The sequence below is a fragment of the Abramis brama genome (assembly GCF_963993115.1).
Source record: "Abramis brama genome assembly, chromosome: 22".
Classification (NCBI taxonomy): domain Eukaryota; kingdom Metazoa; phylum Chordata; class Actinopteri; order Cypriniformes; family Leuciscidae; genus Abramis; species Abramis brama.
This window is the reverse complement of record NC_139984.1, coordinates 3,619,276-3,639,581: the sequence shown is the minus strand read 5'-3', so window position 1 is coordinate 3,639,581 and position 20,306 is coordinate 3,619,276. Positions and strand designations below refer to the sequence as shown.

Sequence of the window (20,306 nt, the reverse complement as noted above, 5' to 3'; positions counted from 1 at the left end):
CGTAATCATACTCTAGATCTAATATTATCACATGGAATAGATATTGATGCCGTTGAAATTCTGCAGCAGAGCAATGACATCTCAGATCATTATCTAGTCTCGTGTAAATTACATTTAGCCAAGGCTGCAAAGCCGACTCTGTGTTATAAATATGTTAGACCTATCACTTCTGCCACTAAAGATTGCTTTATCAATAATCTTCCTAATCAGTTTCATCATTTCAACATCCCGGATAGCTTAGAAGCATTTGACACCATTGACCACAACATGCTTTTAAATAGACTAGACTATGTTGGCATTAGTGGAATTGCACTAGCATGGTTTAAATCATACTTATCTGACCATTATCAGTTTGTAGCAGTAAATGAATAGATGTCTCATCGATCACAAGTTCAGTATGGCATACCACAAGGCTCAGTACTAGGACCGTTGCTGTTTACTCTGGAATTAGCGTTCACATGGCATTAGTTTTCACTGTTATGCCGACGATACTCAGCTGTATATTTCTTCACGCCCCGATGAAACTTACCAACTCACAAAATTAACGGAATGCATAGCTGATATAAAAAACTGGATGACTAGTAATTTCCTACTACTAAATTCTGAAAAAACAGAGATTCTAATTATTGGACAAAAAACTTCCTCACGTAATAACCTAGAATACTGTCTAACACTTGATGGCTGCTCTGTTAAGTCTTCGTCGTCGGTTAGGAACCTGGGTGTGCTCTTTGATACCAATCTTTCATTTGAAAGTCACGTGTCTAGTATCTGTAAAACTGCATTTTTCCATCTTAAAAATATATCTAAATTACGCCATATGCTCTCATTGACAAATGCGGAACAATTAGTTCATGCGTTCATGACCTCAAGGCTAGATTATTGTAATGCTCTACTGGGTGGTTGCCCTGCACGCTTAATAAACAAACTACAGCTGGTCCAAAACGCAGCAGCTCGAGTTCTTACCAGAACCAGGAAGTATGACCATATTAGCCCGGTTCTGTCAACACTGCATTGGCTCCCTATTAAACATCGTATACATTTTAAAATATTGCTGATTACTTACAAAGCACTAAATGGTTTAGCTCCGCAGTACTTCACGTCTATTGCGATCTCAAAATTCCGGCCAGTTGATAATACCTAGAATATCAAAGTCGACTGCTGGCGGTAGATCCTTCTCCTATTTAGCACCAAAACTTTGGAACAGTCTTCCTAACATTGTCCGGGAAGCAGACACACTCTGTCAGTTCAAAGCAAGATTAAAGACACATCTCTTTGACCTAGCATTCACATAATACATTATAGACTTTTATAATTCAATGTTAGGCTGCATAGATTAGGTCAGCCGGAACCAGGAACACTTCCCATAAATCCTGATGTACTCGTTACATCATAAGAAGAATGGCATCTACGCTAATTTTAGTGTCTTTGTTTATCCCAAGGTTTTCCTGCAGCCTGCCGGATCCAGGCCGTATCCAGATCTGACGAAGGACCTTCACCTGGACCCGATGACAACACAGTGCTGAAGTGCCAACTAGTCTCTCCCTATGCAGGATCCCTTTACCACTCTACAGATAAAGCGTTTTCGGGAAATTCGGTTCGCGTACCTACCCTGAAGTGATAAAATAAAATAAAATTCTATATCAAAATTTATAAGGAAAGACCAGTACTTTTTTAGGCTTGGTTTGTAGGGAATTACAAACCTGCGCACATATATTCAAACGCACATAACTATAGAACCAATTCTTAATGCGCATGTGAACGCCATCAGCGTTTCTCACAGGTTCGCGTTTAAAGTCTATGTAGAGTGAATGGTGTCATCTTAGCGGCCCCTAATTTAAAAACAAATGATCGTTGTGATGGAAGCGAATCAATCAAAACTAACTTTAGCTGAAAAATAACTTTATTAAAGAACCGCTACAAAGCCAAAACAATCTCTGTTACCATAAATTATCTCTGTAAAGCTGCTTTGAAACAATCTACATTGTTAAAAGCGCTATATAAATGAAGATGACTTGACTTGACTTGAAGGAATTCCACTGAACCCATCCGGAGAGGCTGGCCACTCGACCACGTGGGAGACCCCGGCGTCGCTTGTCTCCTCGCGCCAGGAGTCGCTCGCAGGGAGGTGGCTCTGTCACAGAGACGAACTCCATGATTCCCTCCTTTGACCATCAGAGGGCTCCCTCACCCGAATATTGACCTTTCACTCACACACTACATTTCCCATCAGCCCCGTACCTGGCACTGATTACGTTGCTCAGCTGTAACTCATTCTTGGACCTATATAAACTGTCTCTCCACCACTCTTCCTTGTGAAGTCTTGTATTACTATGGTTTGCATTTCTGAGTGTTTATTTCTGTATTGCCTACCTGTTGTGACCCAGTCTGTTCCATGTTATTGATTCTCTGCCGCCTGCCTTTTGGACTATCTGCTTTGTTACTTATCTGTGATTATTCTCCGCCTGCCCTGATCTCCTGCCTGCTTTTTGACCATTACTGTGTCTGTCCTACATTGCTGTGTTTGCTGGAATCTGACCATTGCCTGTTTGTCCACGATTTTAATAGAAGCTTGCTGATGGATTCCAATTCAAGTGACGCCTCGTTACAGGTACAATGGATATATTAGGCAGCAAGTGAACAGTCAGTTCTTGAATTTTATGTGTTAGAAGCATGAAAAATGGGCAAGCGAAAAGATCTGAGTGACTTTGACAAGAGCCAAATAGTGATGGCTGGAAACCTGTCTGAAGGATCCCTAGAACAGCACATGTTGGCTGCGTAGGCATTGACTCGTCCCCTCGCTGCACTGTGGGCAATGACTTTACAGGTCGAAACTGATTTCAGACAGACTTCTGAGGCAGCGTAACGGTTTAATGATCTACAGCAAAATAGAAAGAGCTTTGGTGAAAACTAAGCAAATATATAATTACTACAATAGGAATATCTTGCTAGAAATGACAAATAATGTTTTTGGTCAAAAGTGAACATTTACACACAAACTGACCATCTAATGCAACTTTCAGATGCCATCTTTATTTTTTTGCTCAACTGTCACAGAATGGAAAATAAAATAAAAGCTAAAAAGAAAAGAAAGCTAAATAAAGCTAAATAAACTTATCATTGCATCTAAACCAACAACATGTTTATTAGATCCAATACCCACTAAACTACTGAAAGAAGTGTTACCTGTAATAATAATAATAATAATAATAATAATAATACATTTTATTTATATTGCGCTTTTCTTGTACCCAAAGCGCTACAAAAGTACAAAAGTAAATACATTAAAAATACATTTAAAAAAGAAAACAACAAGAAGTATAATAGAATATACATCGAGTGTCATCAATTAAGACACAGACATCTTAAAAAGATGGGTTTTTAACTGTTTCTTAAAACTTGTTAGTGTTGGTGCATTCCTAACAGTTAGAGGAAGTGCATTCCACAACCTGGGGGCGGACACAGAGAAAGCTCTTTCACCCATAGTTTTCAGTCTGCAAGAAGGCTGTTTAAGTAGAAGAGAGTTAGCAGAACGGAGAGATCGAGAAGGCATATATAACGTAATTAAATCACATATATATGTTGGTGCAATTCCATATACAGCTTTATATGTTAATATTTTTAAAATCAATATGGTCATGAACCGGAAGCCAATGCAGGTTCCTAAGCACCCCAGAAATATGCTGACGAAAAGGTGTATGTGTAAGAACACGAGCAGCTGAATTCTGTATATGTTGCAGACGCTTAATAGATTTTGCTGGTAGCCCAAGATAAAGGGCATTACAATAATCAAGCCTGGAGGTCACAAGTGCATGGACAAGCCTTTCTGCATCAGGTAATGAAAGAAAGGACCTGATCCTAGCAATATTCCTTAGATGGAAAAATGCAGATTTTGAAATGCTCTTGATATGTGCTTCAAGTGTCAAGTGAGAATCAAAAATTACTCCAAGGTTGCGTACTTGTGGTGATGCAGACAGTACATTGTTTTCAATCTCCAAATTAAAATTTTTACCATTACAGGTAGCTGCAGGGGTACCAACTAAGAGAACCTCAGACTTAGTACCATTTAATTTAAGAAAATTTTGGTACATCCATAATTTAATTTCCTGGAGACAGTCAGAAAGAGTTGCTGATACACCTGTAATATTAGTTTTTGTGCTAATATAAATCTGTGTATCATCAGCATAGAAGTGGAACCCGAGACCATGCTTTCTGATGATCTGCCCTAAAGGGAGCATGTAGATATTAAAAAGTATCGGACCAAGGACAGACCCCTGAGGGACACCATGACACACCTGTCCAACGTTAGATTTATTATTTTCTAAAATAACAAACTGGGTACGATCAGTCAGGTAAGATTTAAACCACTCCAGCACTGTACCGGAAATACCAAGCCAGGTTTCAAGTCTCTCAAGCAGTATAGAGTGACACACCGTGTCGAAAGCTGCACTCAAATCCAAGAGCACCAAGATAGTAAGGGCACCAGAGTCAGCAGAGACGAGGAGATCATTCATAACTCGGACCAAGGCAGTCTCAGTACTATGTCCTGAGCGAAACCCAGATTGAAAAGGTTCTAAAAGCTTGTTCGTGGACAAGTGAGAATGCAGTTGTGACACAACAACACGTTCCAAAACCTTCGCCAAAAAAGGAAGATTTGATATTGGTCTGTAATTAGACAGATCAGACACATCACACCCAGGCTTTTTAAGAACTGGTGTGATGGAGGCGACCTTAAGGGCTTGAGGAACAAGTCCACTAGTAATGGAAGTATTAACAATGTTCAAAATGAGAGGACTGATAGATGGCAGACACTCTTTGAGAACATGAGTTGGAATAGGATCCAAGGTGCAGGTAGTGGAACTCATAGTCATAATTAATTTGGAAATGTAGTCAATGGTAACCGTTTTAAAACTAGAAAACCAAGTAGACGGACAATTTAAAGGCTGAATTTCAGGAGGTGCACTCAGAGAGGCACAAGTAATAGACTGATAAATATTATCAATTTTTTCAGCAAAAAAATTCAAAAACATATTGCACTGCTGCACAGTGGAACAAATAAGTGAATTGGAAGGTTTAAGAAGTTTGTTGATTACTTTAAACATCTTATTTGGATTAGCAGTACCATCATTAATGATTTTAGAGTAGTATTCGGTTCTTGATATTTTGAGGGCATCGCTGTACTGAACCAAATGCTCATCATACATAAGTTTATGAACAGTGAGCCCTGATTTTTTAAACTGTCGTTCCAACTGCCTATTTTTTGCTTTAAGGGCCCTGAGTTCAGTGGTAAACCAGGGTGATGATTTCAAAAATGAAACAACACGTTCCTTCTTGGGGGCCAGCACGTCTAGAGTTGATGATAAAATTGAATTATAATGATCAACAGTATTTCCTGCAGAACTGTCATTTATCATACATGAAAATTGATTAAAATCAATATTTTTAAGATTTCTAAAACTAATAACCCTCTTTTGTAGTTTTTGCAGAGAAACATTTAAGTTAAAACTCAAGAGCTTATGGTCACTAATACACAAATCTTTACCTTCAAGCTGATTTATATCAGCACCAGCTGTACACACTAAATCCAATGTATGACCTTTTCTATGAGTTGGAAATTTGACATGTAGTGGAAGAGCCTCTTCTCAATATTATTAACTCATCTTTATCTTTAGGTCATGTTCCAAGAATATTCAAGTTGGCAGTTATAAAACCTCTCATTAAGAAACCGCAATTAGATCATAATAACCTAGCAAATTACAGACCCATTTCAAATCTTCCATTTATGTCTAAAATACTAGAAAAAGTTGTGTCCGCTCAATTGAGCTCTTTCTTGCAAGAAAATGATATCTATGAAAAATTTCAGTCAGGATTCAGGCCACATCATAGCACAGAAACTGCACTCGTTAAAATTACAAATGATTTACTTCTAGCTTCTGACCAAGGCTGTATCTCAATACTAGTTTTACTCGATCTTAGCACTGCGTTCGACACTATAGATCACAAAATACTCTTAGATCGACTACAAAACTACACTGGTGTTCATGGACAGGCATTAAGCTGGTTTAGATCGTACTTATCAGACCGTTACCATTTTGTCTGTTTAAATGGGGAAAAATCGAAGATAGCGTCAGTAAACTATGGAGTGCCGCAAGGATCTGTGTTGGGCCCTCTGCTATTCTCAATATATATGCTGCCACTTGGTAATATTATAAGAAAACATGGGATTAATTTCCACTGTTATGCTGATGACACTCAATTATATATTTCATCACGACCAGATGAAAACACTAAATTATCTAAATTGACAGAGTGTGTTAAAGATATAAAATACTGGATGACGTGTAATTTTCTGCTATTAAATTCAGATAAAACGGAGGTATTACTTATTGGCCCAAAAAACTGCCCACAAAACCTCTTACAATACAACTTTAATTTAGAAGGATGTCCTGTTACTTTATCCACTACAGTAAAAGACCTGGGTGTTATATTAGACCGCAACTTGTCTTTCGAAAATCATATTTCATATGTTACAAGAACAGCCTTTTTCCACCTTAGAAACATTGCTAAGCTACGTAACATGCTATCTGTTTCTGATGCAGAAAAGTTCATGCATTCATGACCTCGAGACTAGATTACTGTAATGCTTTATTAGCTGGTTGTCCTGCATCCTCAATAAACAGGCTACAGTTAGTTCAAAATGCAGCTGCTAGAGTTCTTACTAGGTCGAGGAAATATGATCATATAACACCAATTCTATCATCTCTACACTGGTTACCTATTAAGTTCCGTATCAATTACAAAGTATTACTACTGACCTATAAAGCCCTAAATGGTTTAGCTCCTGGGTATTTAACGGAACTTCTATCGCCCTACAATCTATCGCGCTCTTTAAGATCACTAAATTCGAGGCTTCTGGTCATTCCTAGGAGGGAGGGCGTTTTCACATTTAGCTCCTAAACTGTGGAATGGCCTTCCTGATATTGTTCGAGGCTCAGACTCGCTGTCCCAGTTTAAAACTAGATTAAAGACGCATCTCTTTAGCCAAGCGTTCGCATAATACTACCTTTTATACTACAGGTGAATCATATCGAATGCATTAATATTATGAACAGCAGCTATGTTAATTATTTCCCATCTGCTTTTCTGTCGTTATCGGTATATAGAGTTCGTCAGTTCCAGTTTGTATCCAGCCTCTCATGGAACCTTCAGATGCCCCAACACCCGTGAAGAGACGACTCAATGCTGGTGATATATTATGCCCTAAATTAATACATGATTAACTAACTGTATTTTTCTATGTACATTTCTGAAATGCACTTTCTGTAAAGCTGCTTTGAGACAATATGTATTGTGAAAAGTGCTATACAAATAAATTTGAATTGAATTGAATTGAATTGAATGGAGAGCACAGGATTGTGCCAAAATTCCTAAATATTTTTCAGTCTCCTGATCCATTTTCCACCCTCTTTTTTTCTTCCCTCAGTGGTTTGATCAGACCTTTTACATGGCACGGTAAAACACCCAGAATAAAACAAAAAACACCCAGAATAAATATTGACAATACAGTATAATTAGGGGGGCTTAAAGCTACTTGAATTTGTAAACCTGACCCAGATGTTTGGAAGCCACTTCATCTCCTCATGGCTTAAAATAAAAGTTTATGAACCAAAGAAAATGTCCTCAGATTTTTTATATAAATGGGATGATAATCTAGTTCCACAAAGTCGTTTACGTCGCAGAAAAGTTCATCCACTATGAAAGACTCTTCCACTATGAAGAAACTTTTGTCAAAGCAGCTTTCATGGGTGTTAAATAGGGCTGTGTATCATCAACAATGTCACGATACAAATCACGATTTGGATCAATTTAGAATTTAAATTTATTTTGAGCAGAGTTTAGTAACAGTAATATCTGTTTATTGAATAACCAGTGTCATAACAGTTGTGATAACTGAAAAACTATTAAAAAAAAAAAAGTGAAATGAAATAAAATAAGTCAACAAAAAAGCGCTTAAATTGGCTCTTCCTTCTGCTTTGAAAGTCTCTGCCTCAATAACTGAAATGACAATTATAGTGACACTGAAGCGTGTCAACAATGCTCAATGACTAAACTAAGATTGCATAAAAGCAAAAATGGTAACAACTTAAATTTAACAGTTCAACTGTGCAGAAGAGAGTGACAGCAGAACATCTTGCTTAACTTCATCATACAACTGGGGAATTGCCATTTCTGCTAAAAACTGATGTGTTGGTATTGTGTAGCGTAGCTCACCCTCATGAATCAATTGTCTGAAGCCATTATTCTTGACAACGCTGTATGGCTGTAAAACCTGACATATGAAGCACATTAATGCATTTGTAATCTTTTGAGGGCACGGAGACACAGGTGGGAGTTGAGATAAAAGCATCTGGCAACATGTGCTGCTACCTGGGCTTTTCTTGCATGTCTCATATCTAATGTCCAACTCTCCAGTTTAGTGTTAAACCCCAAATTCTCCCATATTTTTGTTTTACTTTTGTCAGCGGCAAATCGTTTTATCCATTTTGAGTGTCTCACGTTGCTAAAATTGGCACGAATTGACATGTGATAATTGGATACATTTGAAAGCACGACAGAATTGATACGCATATTGTCAGGAGTTCATGATGTTGTATCGATATTCTAAGCACAGCCCTGGTGTACAGTAGTACATATGAAAGCGCTATATATACACACACGTCAGTTATGATTTTAACCAGGAATTATTCTTTTAAACAAATTGTAATAAACTAATGGCTTCAGAAGCATAACCTTGAGCTTTCACTTGTGGTCTTTAAAGGTTGATCATTTAAAACTCCCTATGGAGAAAGTTATTTACTTCTGGAACCCAATGGTTGCATGCTATATGGACTTGAATTGTATAGTAGGACGATTAGTTTCACCACATTGGCAGAATGAGACTTTTCCAAGTCAAAAGCAGTTAAACCAGACATGAAGCAAAATGACAAGTCAGATACAATCAAGGATTGATTTGTCAGTTTTATTGATAACCTGTCTTTTGCCCTTGAACCATTACAGGACCAAGTGAGGCCTTGCCTTCCCACTGAATGCCTAGAGAGAAGAAAACAGCCAAGTTAGAGTACTTGAACCAAAAGATACCTTAGAAAGAGCAAAAGCTACCAACCTCCATAGGGAGAAGCATCAAATTCACCATCCGGACCACATGTTGAGTCACAGCAACCACAAACTTGGTCATTACCATCAGCAGCAAACCACCTGCAATAAAACAGAGACATGGAACCTTCAGCATGAGAAAATTCAAGGTAATTTAAAAAAAAACAAAAAAAAAAAACACACGTACCCATTGGCAAAGGAACAGGATTTGCGCTGAGCGTCACTGGGTGCAGAAGCAATAGTTGCCTTCAGAATACACGTTATGTAAATCTGCAAGGGGTGACAGGCAAGTCACAAAACCAAAGCAGATGGGAGGAGAAGTCAAATTAACTCATAATATTCATAGTACATACAGAAGGACTGTTGCCCTCCTGGAACATGAACGCCTCCAGCTGGAACTGGATCTTGTCAACCTGGGACCGAGGCATGAAGCGGGAGCTGGAAGCTGTAGTTTTGGCATCCACAAAGCACCTGACGACAAAAATCACAACGAGCAACTCATGAATGTCAACTGCAGGGCATCAAGCAACTAGACCTTACCCATGACTGTCACAAAGTGGTTACAAAAAGCAATTTAAACAGTCCTACCACATCAAGGGCCATGACCTTACCCATTATTCTCAATGAAGGAATATCTCGGAAGGGAGTTCACATCAGGTGCTTGAGTGGCCACACAGCGGTCCACAAACACACGCAGAGGCACATGATTGTACTGCTTCACAGATGCCTCGATGTTAATAACGCCACCCAGGAAATAGGTGTATGAAGGCCTCTGATAGGACCAGTCATCTACACAAAAAATATTTTAGGTACAGCCACAATAGCAAGGGTAAAGGTTCATTTTATTGAAAGAAAAAACCTGTACCAACCCATCATGATCTTCAGGGAGAAAAGCAAGACTTCTCCACCAGCCTCTGTTGAGGCATAAGGGACCCATGCTGGCCTCAAGGCATCACTGCTTACATTTTGGAGCCTGCAATTCATGAAAGTACCCATTAAATGGTCTCCCAGTTTCACGAGAAAGTGCAGAAAGTCACAGAGATCACTTACCTTTGATAATGGCATTGAACACCAACAATTGCACCATCGGCCCGGGTAATCGGAGTACCTGCAAGCGCCTCAGGGGTGTAGGTAAGAGAGAAGGTGTAGACAAGCTCATCCTCATTCATCTGTAAAAAGATTGTGGTTACCAAGAGGGTCATCAAAAAGACTTTACATACACCAAGATAGTGCACTCAAATTGCCATGAATGGGAGAAGGTGCACTGTGCAATATGGTGGAATTCCTAGAGAGCAAATCACCAATTAGTAAACATCAACACAGCTTCCCTCAGAAGCTCCGGTGTTGCCAAAGATAATCAATGTTTTGGAGACATGTACTCAGGATTGAACATGCATATTGACTGTTCCAGGGTAAAAAAAACTAGCTTTAACTATTAAGTCACAAGATTTATTGTTCTTGCTTCATACCATTTATGGGATAGTTTACATCAGATGTTGGTTTGAAGGTTCACTTAAAGCAAGTAGCTCTAAAATTCAGGATTTACCCATTCAAACAGATAACGTGGTCTTATCTGCACTGGCATTGTAAAACCAAGTGAACTGACTTTCATTGAAAGGTTCTCTACCACAACAAATAACCCATTAATATTTATGAGTTCTTACCATCAGCACACTGTTGCAGTCCTGTAATTCATACTCAAAGATAAGCACTCTTGACTCCGGATCCTGACCAACAACAGGACATCCACCTAAAGACAGACCAGATGGCTGGATCAACTGACCATTGCTGAAAAGGTCCTGCTGGACCTCTACAAGAACCCGGTTCTCGCCACATTGAACCGCTGCGCTGCTGGGAGTCACGGGTTGCCTCAACTGGAAGTCCCCTGCCAACTCGCTCTGCACCTCGGGAGCGATGGGATACCTCCAATCCAAAGGCTTCACTGGACCCTGCAACAGCTGCTTCTCCTGAAGGCCAAAAGGTTCTTGCGCAAAGCTATTGGAGACGGGACCCAAAGGACTCTGAAACTGAGAAGCCACTTGCAAAGGGTTCCAGAGCCCTAGGGGAGAAAGGGCAGGACTTCTGGAAGCTGGATCTGATTTTGGCCCCATGCTTCTTGGACTTTGACCAGACCTCAAACTTCCCAAGACATCAGACACAGCATATGTACAAATCACAACCACCACTAAGACAACTTTCAGGAACACCATTCTAACAAACTTTGTTACAAACACCACAACACACACCAGTGCTTGGCTTTGCCATTTTGTACAGCTTTGAGTTAAGGTGGCTCCACCCCTTTTACCTTAATTGATTATCCTAAATTCTCCTCTGGACCTGTAAAGTGTATGCATCTTGGGGATCTCATTTTTTATGGGCCTGTCCAAATAACCACACTTGCCGTCTTTGTACTCGACCACTTTTCTACTTTCATGACCTACAGTATTTCCGGTCTTTGATCAAAGTGTTCAAGTGGGCTTGAAGACCGCAAGTGTGTGTAGAACTTTTGATTACCCAATGGGACACACTTTTACTGTTGCAAAAAATACAAGTTTACATAGCTTTATTTACACATTTCGATTTCAAGTACTTTGCATTTTAAAATAAACTTGTACATGTCTGTTCAGTAATCCCTATGTAACAAAAGACACAATTAAAAAATTGTGATGCTTGTATTAAGTGATGAAATGCAGTTGCAAATGTTTTACAAAATATACTCTCACATCTTTGCACCAATAACATGTACAACACTTTGTTTTACTACCAAGTTATGTGTCATTTCTCATTAATTTAACTTACAGTGGAATGTTTTCAGTTTCACTTTATTTTTATGGTCCCTTTAACACTTTTCTCTTGTTATTAAAAACATACATTGTCTAAAATGAACATGCTGCATCAATTTGCACTACTAGGTGTGTAAAACAAAATGTCAAATTGAAAAACCCCATAGGAAAATGTTAAATGAACCAGCAGCAAATTATTCTTGTACGAGTCAATGTGACCAAACTTCAGTGGAAGTTGAATATGTAAACAAGTATCAAAATATGCACAGAAAAGAGAACAGAAATATTAAAAGACCGACTCAATATAATCACCCACAGTGCTTCATGGGACAAGGCGTTCCCTACAGAGCTCTTTTGGAATGATTTGTTTGGCAAATTAAGAGCACCATCCTTTGGATGAGACGTTAAACCGAGGTCTGACTCTCTGTGGTCATTAAAAATCCCATGGCACTTCTAGTAAAGAGTCGGGGTGTAACCCTGGTGTCCTGGCCAAATTCCCTCCATTGGCCCTTGCCAATCATGGCCTCCTAATAATCCCCTTCCATTTAATTGGCTCTATCACTCTCTCTCTTCTCCACCAATAGCTGGTGTGTGGTGAGCCCACTGTGCTGGTGCGTGTGTGAGCGCACTGTCTCCACCTATAGCTGGAGTGTGTGTGAGCGCTCTGTCTCCACCTATAGCTGGTGCGTGTGTGAGCGCACTGTCTCCACCTATAGCTGGTGTGTGTGTGAGCGCTCTGTCTCCACCTATAGCTGGTGTGTGTGTGAGCGCTCTGTCTCCACCTATAGCTGGTGTGTGTGGTGAGTGCTCTGTCTCCACCTATAGCTGGTGCGTGTGTGAGTGCTCTGTCTCCACCTATAGCTGGTGCGTGTGTGAGCGCACTGTCTCCACCTATAGCTGGTGTGTGTGTGAGCGCTCTGTCTCCACCTATAGCTGGTGTGTGTGTGAGCGCTCTGTCTCCACCTATAGCTGGTGCGTGTGTGAGCGCACTGTCTCCACCTATAGCTGGTGCGTGTGTGAGCGCACTGTCTCCACCTATAGCTGGTGTGTGTGTGAGCGCTCTGTCTCCACCTATAGCTGGTGTGTGTGTGAGCGCTCTGTCTCCACCTATAGCTGGTGTGTGTGTGAGCGCACTGTCTCCACCTATAGCTGGTGCGTGTGTGAGCGCTCTGTCTCCACCTATAGCTGGTGTGTGTGTGAGCGCTCTGTCTCCACCTATAGCTGGTGCGTGTGTGAGCGCACTGTCTCCACCTATAGCTGGTGCGTGTGTGAGCGCTCTGTCTCCACCTATAGCTGGTGTGTGTGTGAGCGCTCTGTCTCCACCTATAGCTGGTGTGTGTGTGAGCGCTCTGTCTCCACCTATAGCTGGTGTGTGTGTGAGCGCACTGTCTCCACCTATAGCTGGTGCGTGTGTGAGCGCTCTGTCTCCACCTATAGCTGGTGTGTGTGTGAGCGCTCTGTCTCCACCTATAGCTGGTGTGTGTGTGAGCGCTCTGTCTCCACCTATAGCTGGTGCGTGTGTGAGCGCACTGTCTCCACCTATAGCTGGTGCGTGTGTGAGCGCACTGTCTCCACCTATAGCTGGTGTGTGTGTGAGCGCTCTGTCTCCACCTATAGCTGGTGTGTGTGTGAGCGCACTGTCTCCACCTATAGCTGGTGCGTGTGTGAGCGCACTGTCTCCACCTATAGCTGGTGTGTGTGTGAGCGCTCTGTCTCCACCTATAGCTGGTGTGTGTGTGAGCGCTCTGTCTCCACCTATAGCTGGTGTGTGTGTGAGCGCACTGTCTCCACCTATAGCTGGTGTGTGTGTGAGCGCACTGTCTCCACCTATAGCTGGTGCGTGTGTGAGCGCACTGTCTCCACCTATAGCTGGTGCGTGTGTGAGCGCACTGTCTCCACCTATAGCTGGTGTGTGGTGAGAGCACTGTCTCCACCTATAGCTGGTGTGTGTGTGAGCGCTCTGTCTCCACCTATAGCTGGTGCGTGTGTGAGCGCACTGTCTCCACCTATAGCTGGTGCGTGTGTGAGCGCACTGTCTCCACCTATAGCTGGTGTGTGGTGAGAGCACTGTCTCCACCTATAGCTGGTGTGTGGTGAGAGCACTGTCTCCACCTATAGCTGGTGCGTGTGTGAGCGCACTGTCTCCACCTATAGCTGGTGTGTGTGTGAGCGCACTGTCTCCACCTATAGCTGGTGCGTGTGTGAGCGCACTGTCTCCACCTATAGCTGGTGCGTGTGTGAGCGCACTGTCTCCACCTATAGCTGGTGCGTGTGTGAGCGCACTGTCTCCACCTATAGCTGGTGTGTGGTGAGCGCACTGTCTCCACCTATAGCTGGTGTGTGGTGAGAGCACTGTCTCCACCTATAGCTGGTGCGTGTGTGAGCGCACTGTCTCCACCTATAGCTGGTGCGTGTGTGAGAGCACTGTCTCCACCTATAGCTGGTGCGTGTGTGAGCGCACTGTCTCCACCTATAGCTGGTGTGTGGTGAGAGCACTGTCTCCACCTATAGCTGGTGCGTGTGTGAGAGCACTGTCTCCACCTATAGCTGGTGCGTGTGTGAGCGCACTGTCTCCACCTATAGCTGGTGTGTGGTGAGAGCACTGTCTCCACCTATAGCTGGTGCGTGTGTGAGAGCACTGTCTCCACCTATAGCTGGTGCGTGTGTGAGCGCACTGTCTCCACCTATAGCTGGTGTGTGGTGAGCGCACTGTCTCCACCTATAGCTGGTGCGTGTGTGAGAGCACTGTCTCCACCTATAGCTGGTGTGTGTGTGAGCGCACTGTCTCCACCTATAGCTGGTGTGTGGTGAGAGCACTGTCTCCACCTATAGCTGGTGCGTGTGTGAGCGCACTGTCTCCACCTATAGCTGGTGCGTGTGTGAGCGCTCTGTCTCCACCTATAGCTGGTGTGTGGTGAGAGCACTGTCTCCACCTATAGCTGGTGTGTGTGTGAGCGCTCTGTCTCCACCTATAGCTGGTGCGTGTGTGAGCGCACTGTCTCCACCTATAGCTGGTGCGTGTGTGAGCGCACTGTCTCCACCTATAGCTGGTGTGTGTGTGAGCGCACTGTCTCCACCTATAGCTGGTGTGTGTGTGAGCGCACTGTCTCCACCTATAGCTGGTGCGTGTGTGAGCGCACTGTCTCCACCTATAGCTGGTGTGTGTGGTGAGTGCTCTGTCTCCACCTATAGCTGGTGTGTGTGTGAGCGCACTGTCTCCACCTATAGCTGGTGTGTGGTGAGTGCTCTGTCTCCACCTATAGCTGGTGCGTGTGTGAGCGCACTGTCTCCACCTATAGCTGGTGTGTGGTGAGTGCTCTGTCTCCACCTATAGCTGGTGCGTGTGTGAGCGCACTGTCTCCACCTATAGCTGGTGTGTGTGGTGAGTGCTCTGTCTCCACCTATAGCTGGTGTGTGTGTGAGCGCTCTGTCTCCACCTATAGCTGGTGCGTGTGTGAGCGCACTGTCTCCACCTATAGCTGGTGCGTGTGTGAGCGCACTGTCTCCACCTATAGCTGGTGCGTGTGTGAGCGCACTGTCTCCACCTATAGCTGGTGCGTGTGTGAGCGCACTGTCTCCACCTATAGCTGGTGTGTGTGTGAGCGCTCTGTCTCCACCTATAGCTGGTGCGTGTGTGAGCGCACTGTCTCCACCTATAGCTGGTGTGTGGTGAGCGCTCTGTCTCCATCTATAGCTGGTGTGTGGTGAGCGCTTGTATCGCTGTGGTTATATATACAGTATATATAACCTTTTAAATCATAGAACTCCCTTATGGTGAATAAACCGCTTCCTGAATTGGACAAATCTAAATCCAGATGGGAACATTGATTTATACATTAAGAAGGAGAAATGTGGGGTGAATTTTGTAAGGATGGAGCTTGAATTCAAACTTGAATTCTAGAAATAGAATAATTAAAGTAAACTTCCTTCACCATCTTTACATCACACCATCAAAACTCCATTAGTTTAATAACAGATTGTCACCTTTCTGCTTTATGATGTGGTGTGGACGATGGAGCTTTAGTGTACACTGTTTGCACTTAATTTTTTTTTACACTAAATTAGCTCCTTATATCATGAAATATGCAATTTTGTGCTCTAAGTCTACTCCTTTTCTACAATAAACTTGCTCTTCTGGATGTCTGATGATGGTGTCTGCTCTTCCTCACTGAAGCTGATTCAGATCATCTGCTGAATTAATCGCTCTCTCTCTTTCAGCTGCTCCACAGCAGAATTATCAGACATTTGGCAGATGTTTCACACCAGATGCAACCCAACACTAAGAGTGATCCCAGTGTTGGGACCACACACAAACTCAACCCTATATATGGCCAATTTACTGTGTCCAGTCTTAACCTGCATGCCTTCGGACTGTGGGGGAAACCGGAGCATCCCGAGGAAACCCACACAGAGAACATGCAAACTCTGAATCATCTACTGAATTAATAAAAGTAATCGTAAAAAATTTGAGCTTGTGACAGAATTGCTTAGTCTTTCATAATAATGATGTGAAATGAATTATTCTATGATCTGTGTTGACTCCTATGTTACACTATATACCCGACTCCTGAGTTACTGCTGGATCATCTTCCTGCTTAAACCATTCGTTGCTCTTCTGTCTGGATCACGTATCAGGAACATCCTCATCACATCCTGGCATTCAGTAAGTTTTCACAAGAGTGCTGGTTAGTAACACATGTTCTATGTGACACACCAATGTTCTAATGAAAGGAATTATGTAGTATGTTAAAGGAATAATTATTAATTTGTTCTCTTGATTTTACATATCCTCAGGGATGGATTACTGACCGGGCCTATGAGGCCAGTGCCAGTGTTGGGCAGTAGCGTCGCTGTTTTCTGAATCAAATAGCTTTTCAGTAGCGAAGCTCTTTTGTTGATCAAGTAGTGCGGTAGCGTCCACACAAGCTGAAGCTACATTTTCTGAAGCACAAGCTCAACTCGGGCGCCGCATGATTAACATCGCGCAACATCAGCATCGCACGTGCACACGGAACGCACATGTAGGAAATCTTGTGAATTACGGCCGTTTCAGATTGTTTTCGGCGTGCATGTTCAAGTGCATTCACACACCGCGAGCAGGAGCAGCGCGTGAGCTGAGCAGTAGTGAAGCTGAGGGTTTCGGCGCCGAGTCTATTTTTCATTCACTATTGAGCTCACGCTCAATTAAAGTGAAAGCACACTTTTCATGGACAAAATAAATATGATTTCACACTAAAAGTACCTAAAATGCGCATAATTTGCATGTATAGTGTGTTTTAACAAGAACTAGAGTAGCCTAGGCTATGTCAGAAATTTATCAGATATTTATAGAAAATGTACCCATTTAAACTACTTGTTATTAATCAGTTTGGGCAGGGTCGTAGCACCAAATGTTGGGCCCCGGTCACAGAACCAAGAGGTGGGCCCCTCACAACACCGCCGTCTATATCAATATATAGGCTATCAATATATCTTTGTGGGGCCCCCACTTCGCCAAGGGCCCCTGTTAATCTGTATTGGCGGGTCAAACTCAATGAAAAATCGGAATTGGCCTAGAAAATTGTAATCGGTGCATCTCTATAATCTTTCTGGTATTATAATTTAGCTTTCTTATAATTGGCTGGTATCAAACATGACCACATAATCTGATGTTCACCTAGATGTTTTATTTATTTATTTGTACATTTGCCGTAGTATTGACGATGGGTTCAATAACACATCCTGCAAAAGAGGGGCCTTGGCCAGAATCTAGTGGTAATGCCATGTTGCCATGTGGTACTGTTTGGAGCAGGTCTTAATTATTTTGCTACTGTGGTTTGAGCTGAGTTATAAATTAACTTACAGTTAGTCCTGCAAATATGCCCAAGTCTAAATTGTGCATACCAAGGTTATTATAGTTTTTTTTTTTATTATTATTATTATAGTTATTCTATATTAGTTTTTATTTTAATATCATTTTCAAATTTCCTATAAATTTCAGTTTAGTTTTAGTTAGTTTCATTAATGGTTTTGGTAGTTTTAGTTTAGTTTTTATTTTGTGAACACATTTCTATTTAGTTTTTATATATTTAGTTTCAGTTTCAGTTTTAGTAATTATAGTTTAGCAGAGTTAACAGAACATTTCCAGTTAAAGACATTTCATTTCAGCAAAGTTTAATGTTTGCAGTTTACATTGTTGTGTGAAACATGCAATTGATTCTGTTATGACTTACATAAACAGGCTTATATTGGCTATAATAAAATCTATATGTAAAGGAAAACACTGTAATATGATTTCTTATAAGGGAAATCATTGGTTTATAGTAAAGACACTGAGACATGTTTAATTTGAAATTGTTTTATTGGTTAATCTGATTGGTTAAAGAAAAAAGACACTGTAAACCATTTGTGGAAAAAACGTTTATTAAAGTAATGCAATACTGAAATGACTGAAATATATCCTGTGTTTTAAAGGAAGAAACAGGCTAGATAGAAATAATACCATGTATTAGAAAGCATATATTCAGTAAAATGAAAAAGTATTACCTGGTTGTTGTATTCTAGACCAAGAGGAGAAGACGGCTGAGGGCCCGAGCGTAAGAGGAAAACAAGGCAAAGGAAGGCGTCTTTTATGGAAGTTGTAAAAAGACTGAAGGAGTTGACAGTTGTTCCAGATCTGGGATTGGATAAATTGTCTATATGTGATTGAATATGTAATGAAGGGGTGTGATGAAATGAATTATAAAAAGTACAGTGAGACATATGAGAGGCAGACGCTGTGAGGAAGACAGCCTCTCCCTTGTTTGATGGTCCAAGCCTGACACCTGCTGACGAAGCGTGTGAACTGACAACTTTTGAACTTTATATTGACTTTTGATATTGTATGTAAAACGATTGTTATAGGGAAAGTAAACTACTAATAATTAATAGAAAAAGAACCAACTTGCCACAAGTCTCTGCTTTATAAAAGAGTTGAGCTGAACTAAACCACGGAGAAGTCTTTCGTCTGAATTGTGAGTATGGACATTTAAATACTTATTATTTAGAACGAATTCGACTTACTTTACCTTAACCTGAGAATAATTAAAATAAGGTAGAAGGTGTGAATATTTAAGAACCATAGTGAGAATTAAATTGAACACCATAAAACAACATTTAACTCTTGTGAAAACCTTTCAATAATAAAAATTAAATAATTGTTTGAGGATGAACAAAGAACCAAACAAATGCAACTAAAAAGTAAAAATTATATAATAATATTAAAAATGAAATCTTGTTAAACGTGGTGTATAAGAAAAAGATATGCGTATGATTATTATGATTATTCTTTAAGGTTATTTCAATTATTAATCCTTTCAAACATTATTCTTGTATTGATCCATTTATGCTTTCTGTCTATTGCATCGTTTAAAATCATATAATCATAGTTATACACATATTCAAATGTTCTCTTCAGACCAGACATGTATAGGCTACTTCTACTCTGACAAATATACGTCTATTTCTGGGCTATAGCTATTTGTTTTTTCCGTTTTCTGCTCAGTGTGGTATCTTATCTAATGTGTGGTATAGGCCTATCTTGTTTAGGCTAGTTTCACATGAGATGGTTATCTTATAACTGGAATTAAGGTACAGCTGTATTTGCATGAGGTGGAAATAGATTTGGGCCTTTCTGCTTCTTAGGGCTGGTTCACACACAGTTTTGCTTTGAAAAACGGAAAAAATAGTTTTTCAGTGGGGAAAAAGAGAGGCACAGTGGGGGAAAAGCGCAAGGCCTCGATACGTGTCTTAAAAGTTGAACTTATTTTAACTTGAGTGCCGCGTTTTTAAAGCGTCGTGTCACGTGATGCTGCAGAAGACGCGAGGTCATACATTGAAAAATAAAGTAGCACAATGGAAAAAAGTGATTTTCCGGTAGGCTTATTTAGGAGAGCTTATTAATTACGAAAACGATTATTTATTTTTGCGAATTATTATTTTGTTTCAGTTATTTTTTCAGTAACTGTTGTTAGTTTCGTTTAGTTTTAGTTTTTCATTAATGTTGAAATTTCTATTTTATTTCAGTTTACGAAAATGTTTTTTGACCAATAGTTTTAGTCTTAGTTTCAGTTTTCGTTTGCGAAAATAACCTTGGTGCATACCCAGGCAAACATGTTGTGCATATGGATACGTACACATACAGATGAATACACGCACACTCTCGACACCTGGTTTTGTTATTATGTGGATCACGTTTTTTGTTTGTTTGTTTTTGTTGCCAAATTGGTTTGGAACGGTTGTTGAATAAACAATTGAACTGAACAATTATGCTTGCCTATCTGTTGAACTTACAGTTTTATTGATCACTGAGATAGCATTGATTTGGAATGAAGTTGGTTCAGTATAAAAATGTAA

General features: G+C 40.9%; 1 protein-coding gene across 1 annotated transcript; it reads right to left on the bottom strand.

The window, feature by feature from the left end:
• Positions 1-8,913: 8,913 nt before the first annotated feature.
• Positions 8,914-11,384, bottom strand: LOC311073389 (zona pellucida sperm-binding protein 3-like). The gene is made up of 8 exons (XM_084099118.1): positions 10,815-11,384; positions 10,201-10,319; positions 10,020-10,123; positions 9,762-9,939; positions 9,504-9,621; positions 9,338-9,420; positions 9,161-9,252; positions 8,914-9,087 (listed from the first exon to the last, which is right to left on the bottom strand). The coding sequence occupies exons 1-8, from the start codon at positions 11,358-11,360 to the stop codon at positions 9,017-9,019; spliced, it is 1,311 nt and encodes a 436-aa protein (XP_083955244.1). The 5' UTR covers positions 11,361-11,384; the 3' UTR covers positions 8,914-9,016.
• Positions 11,385-20,306: the final 8,922 nt, after the last annotated feature.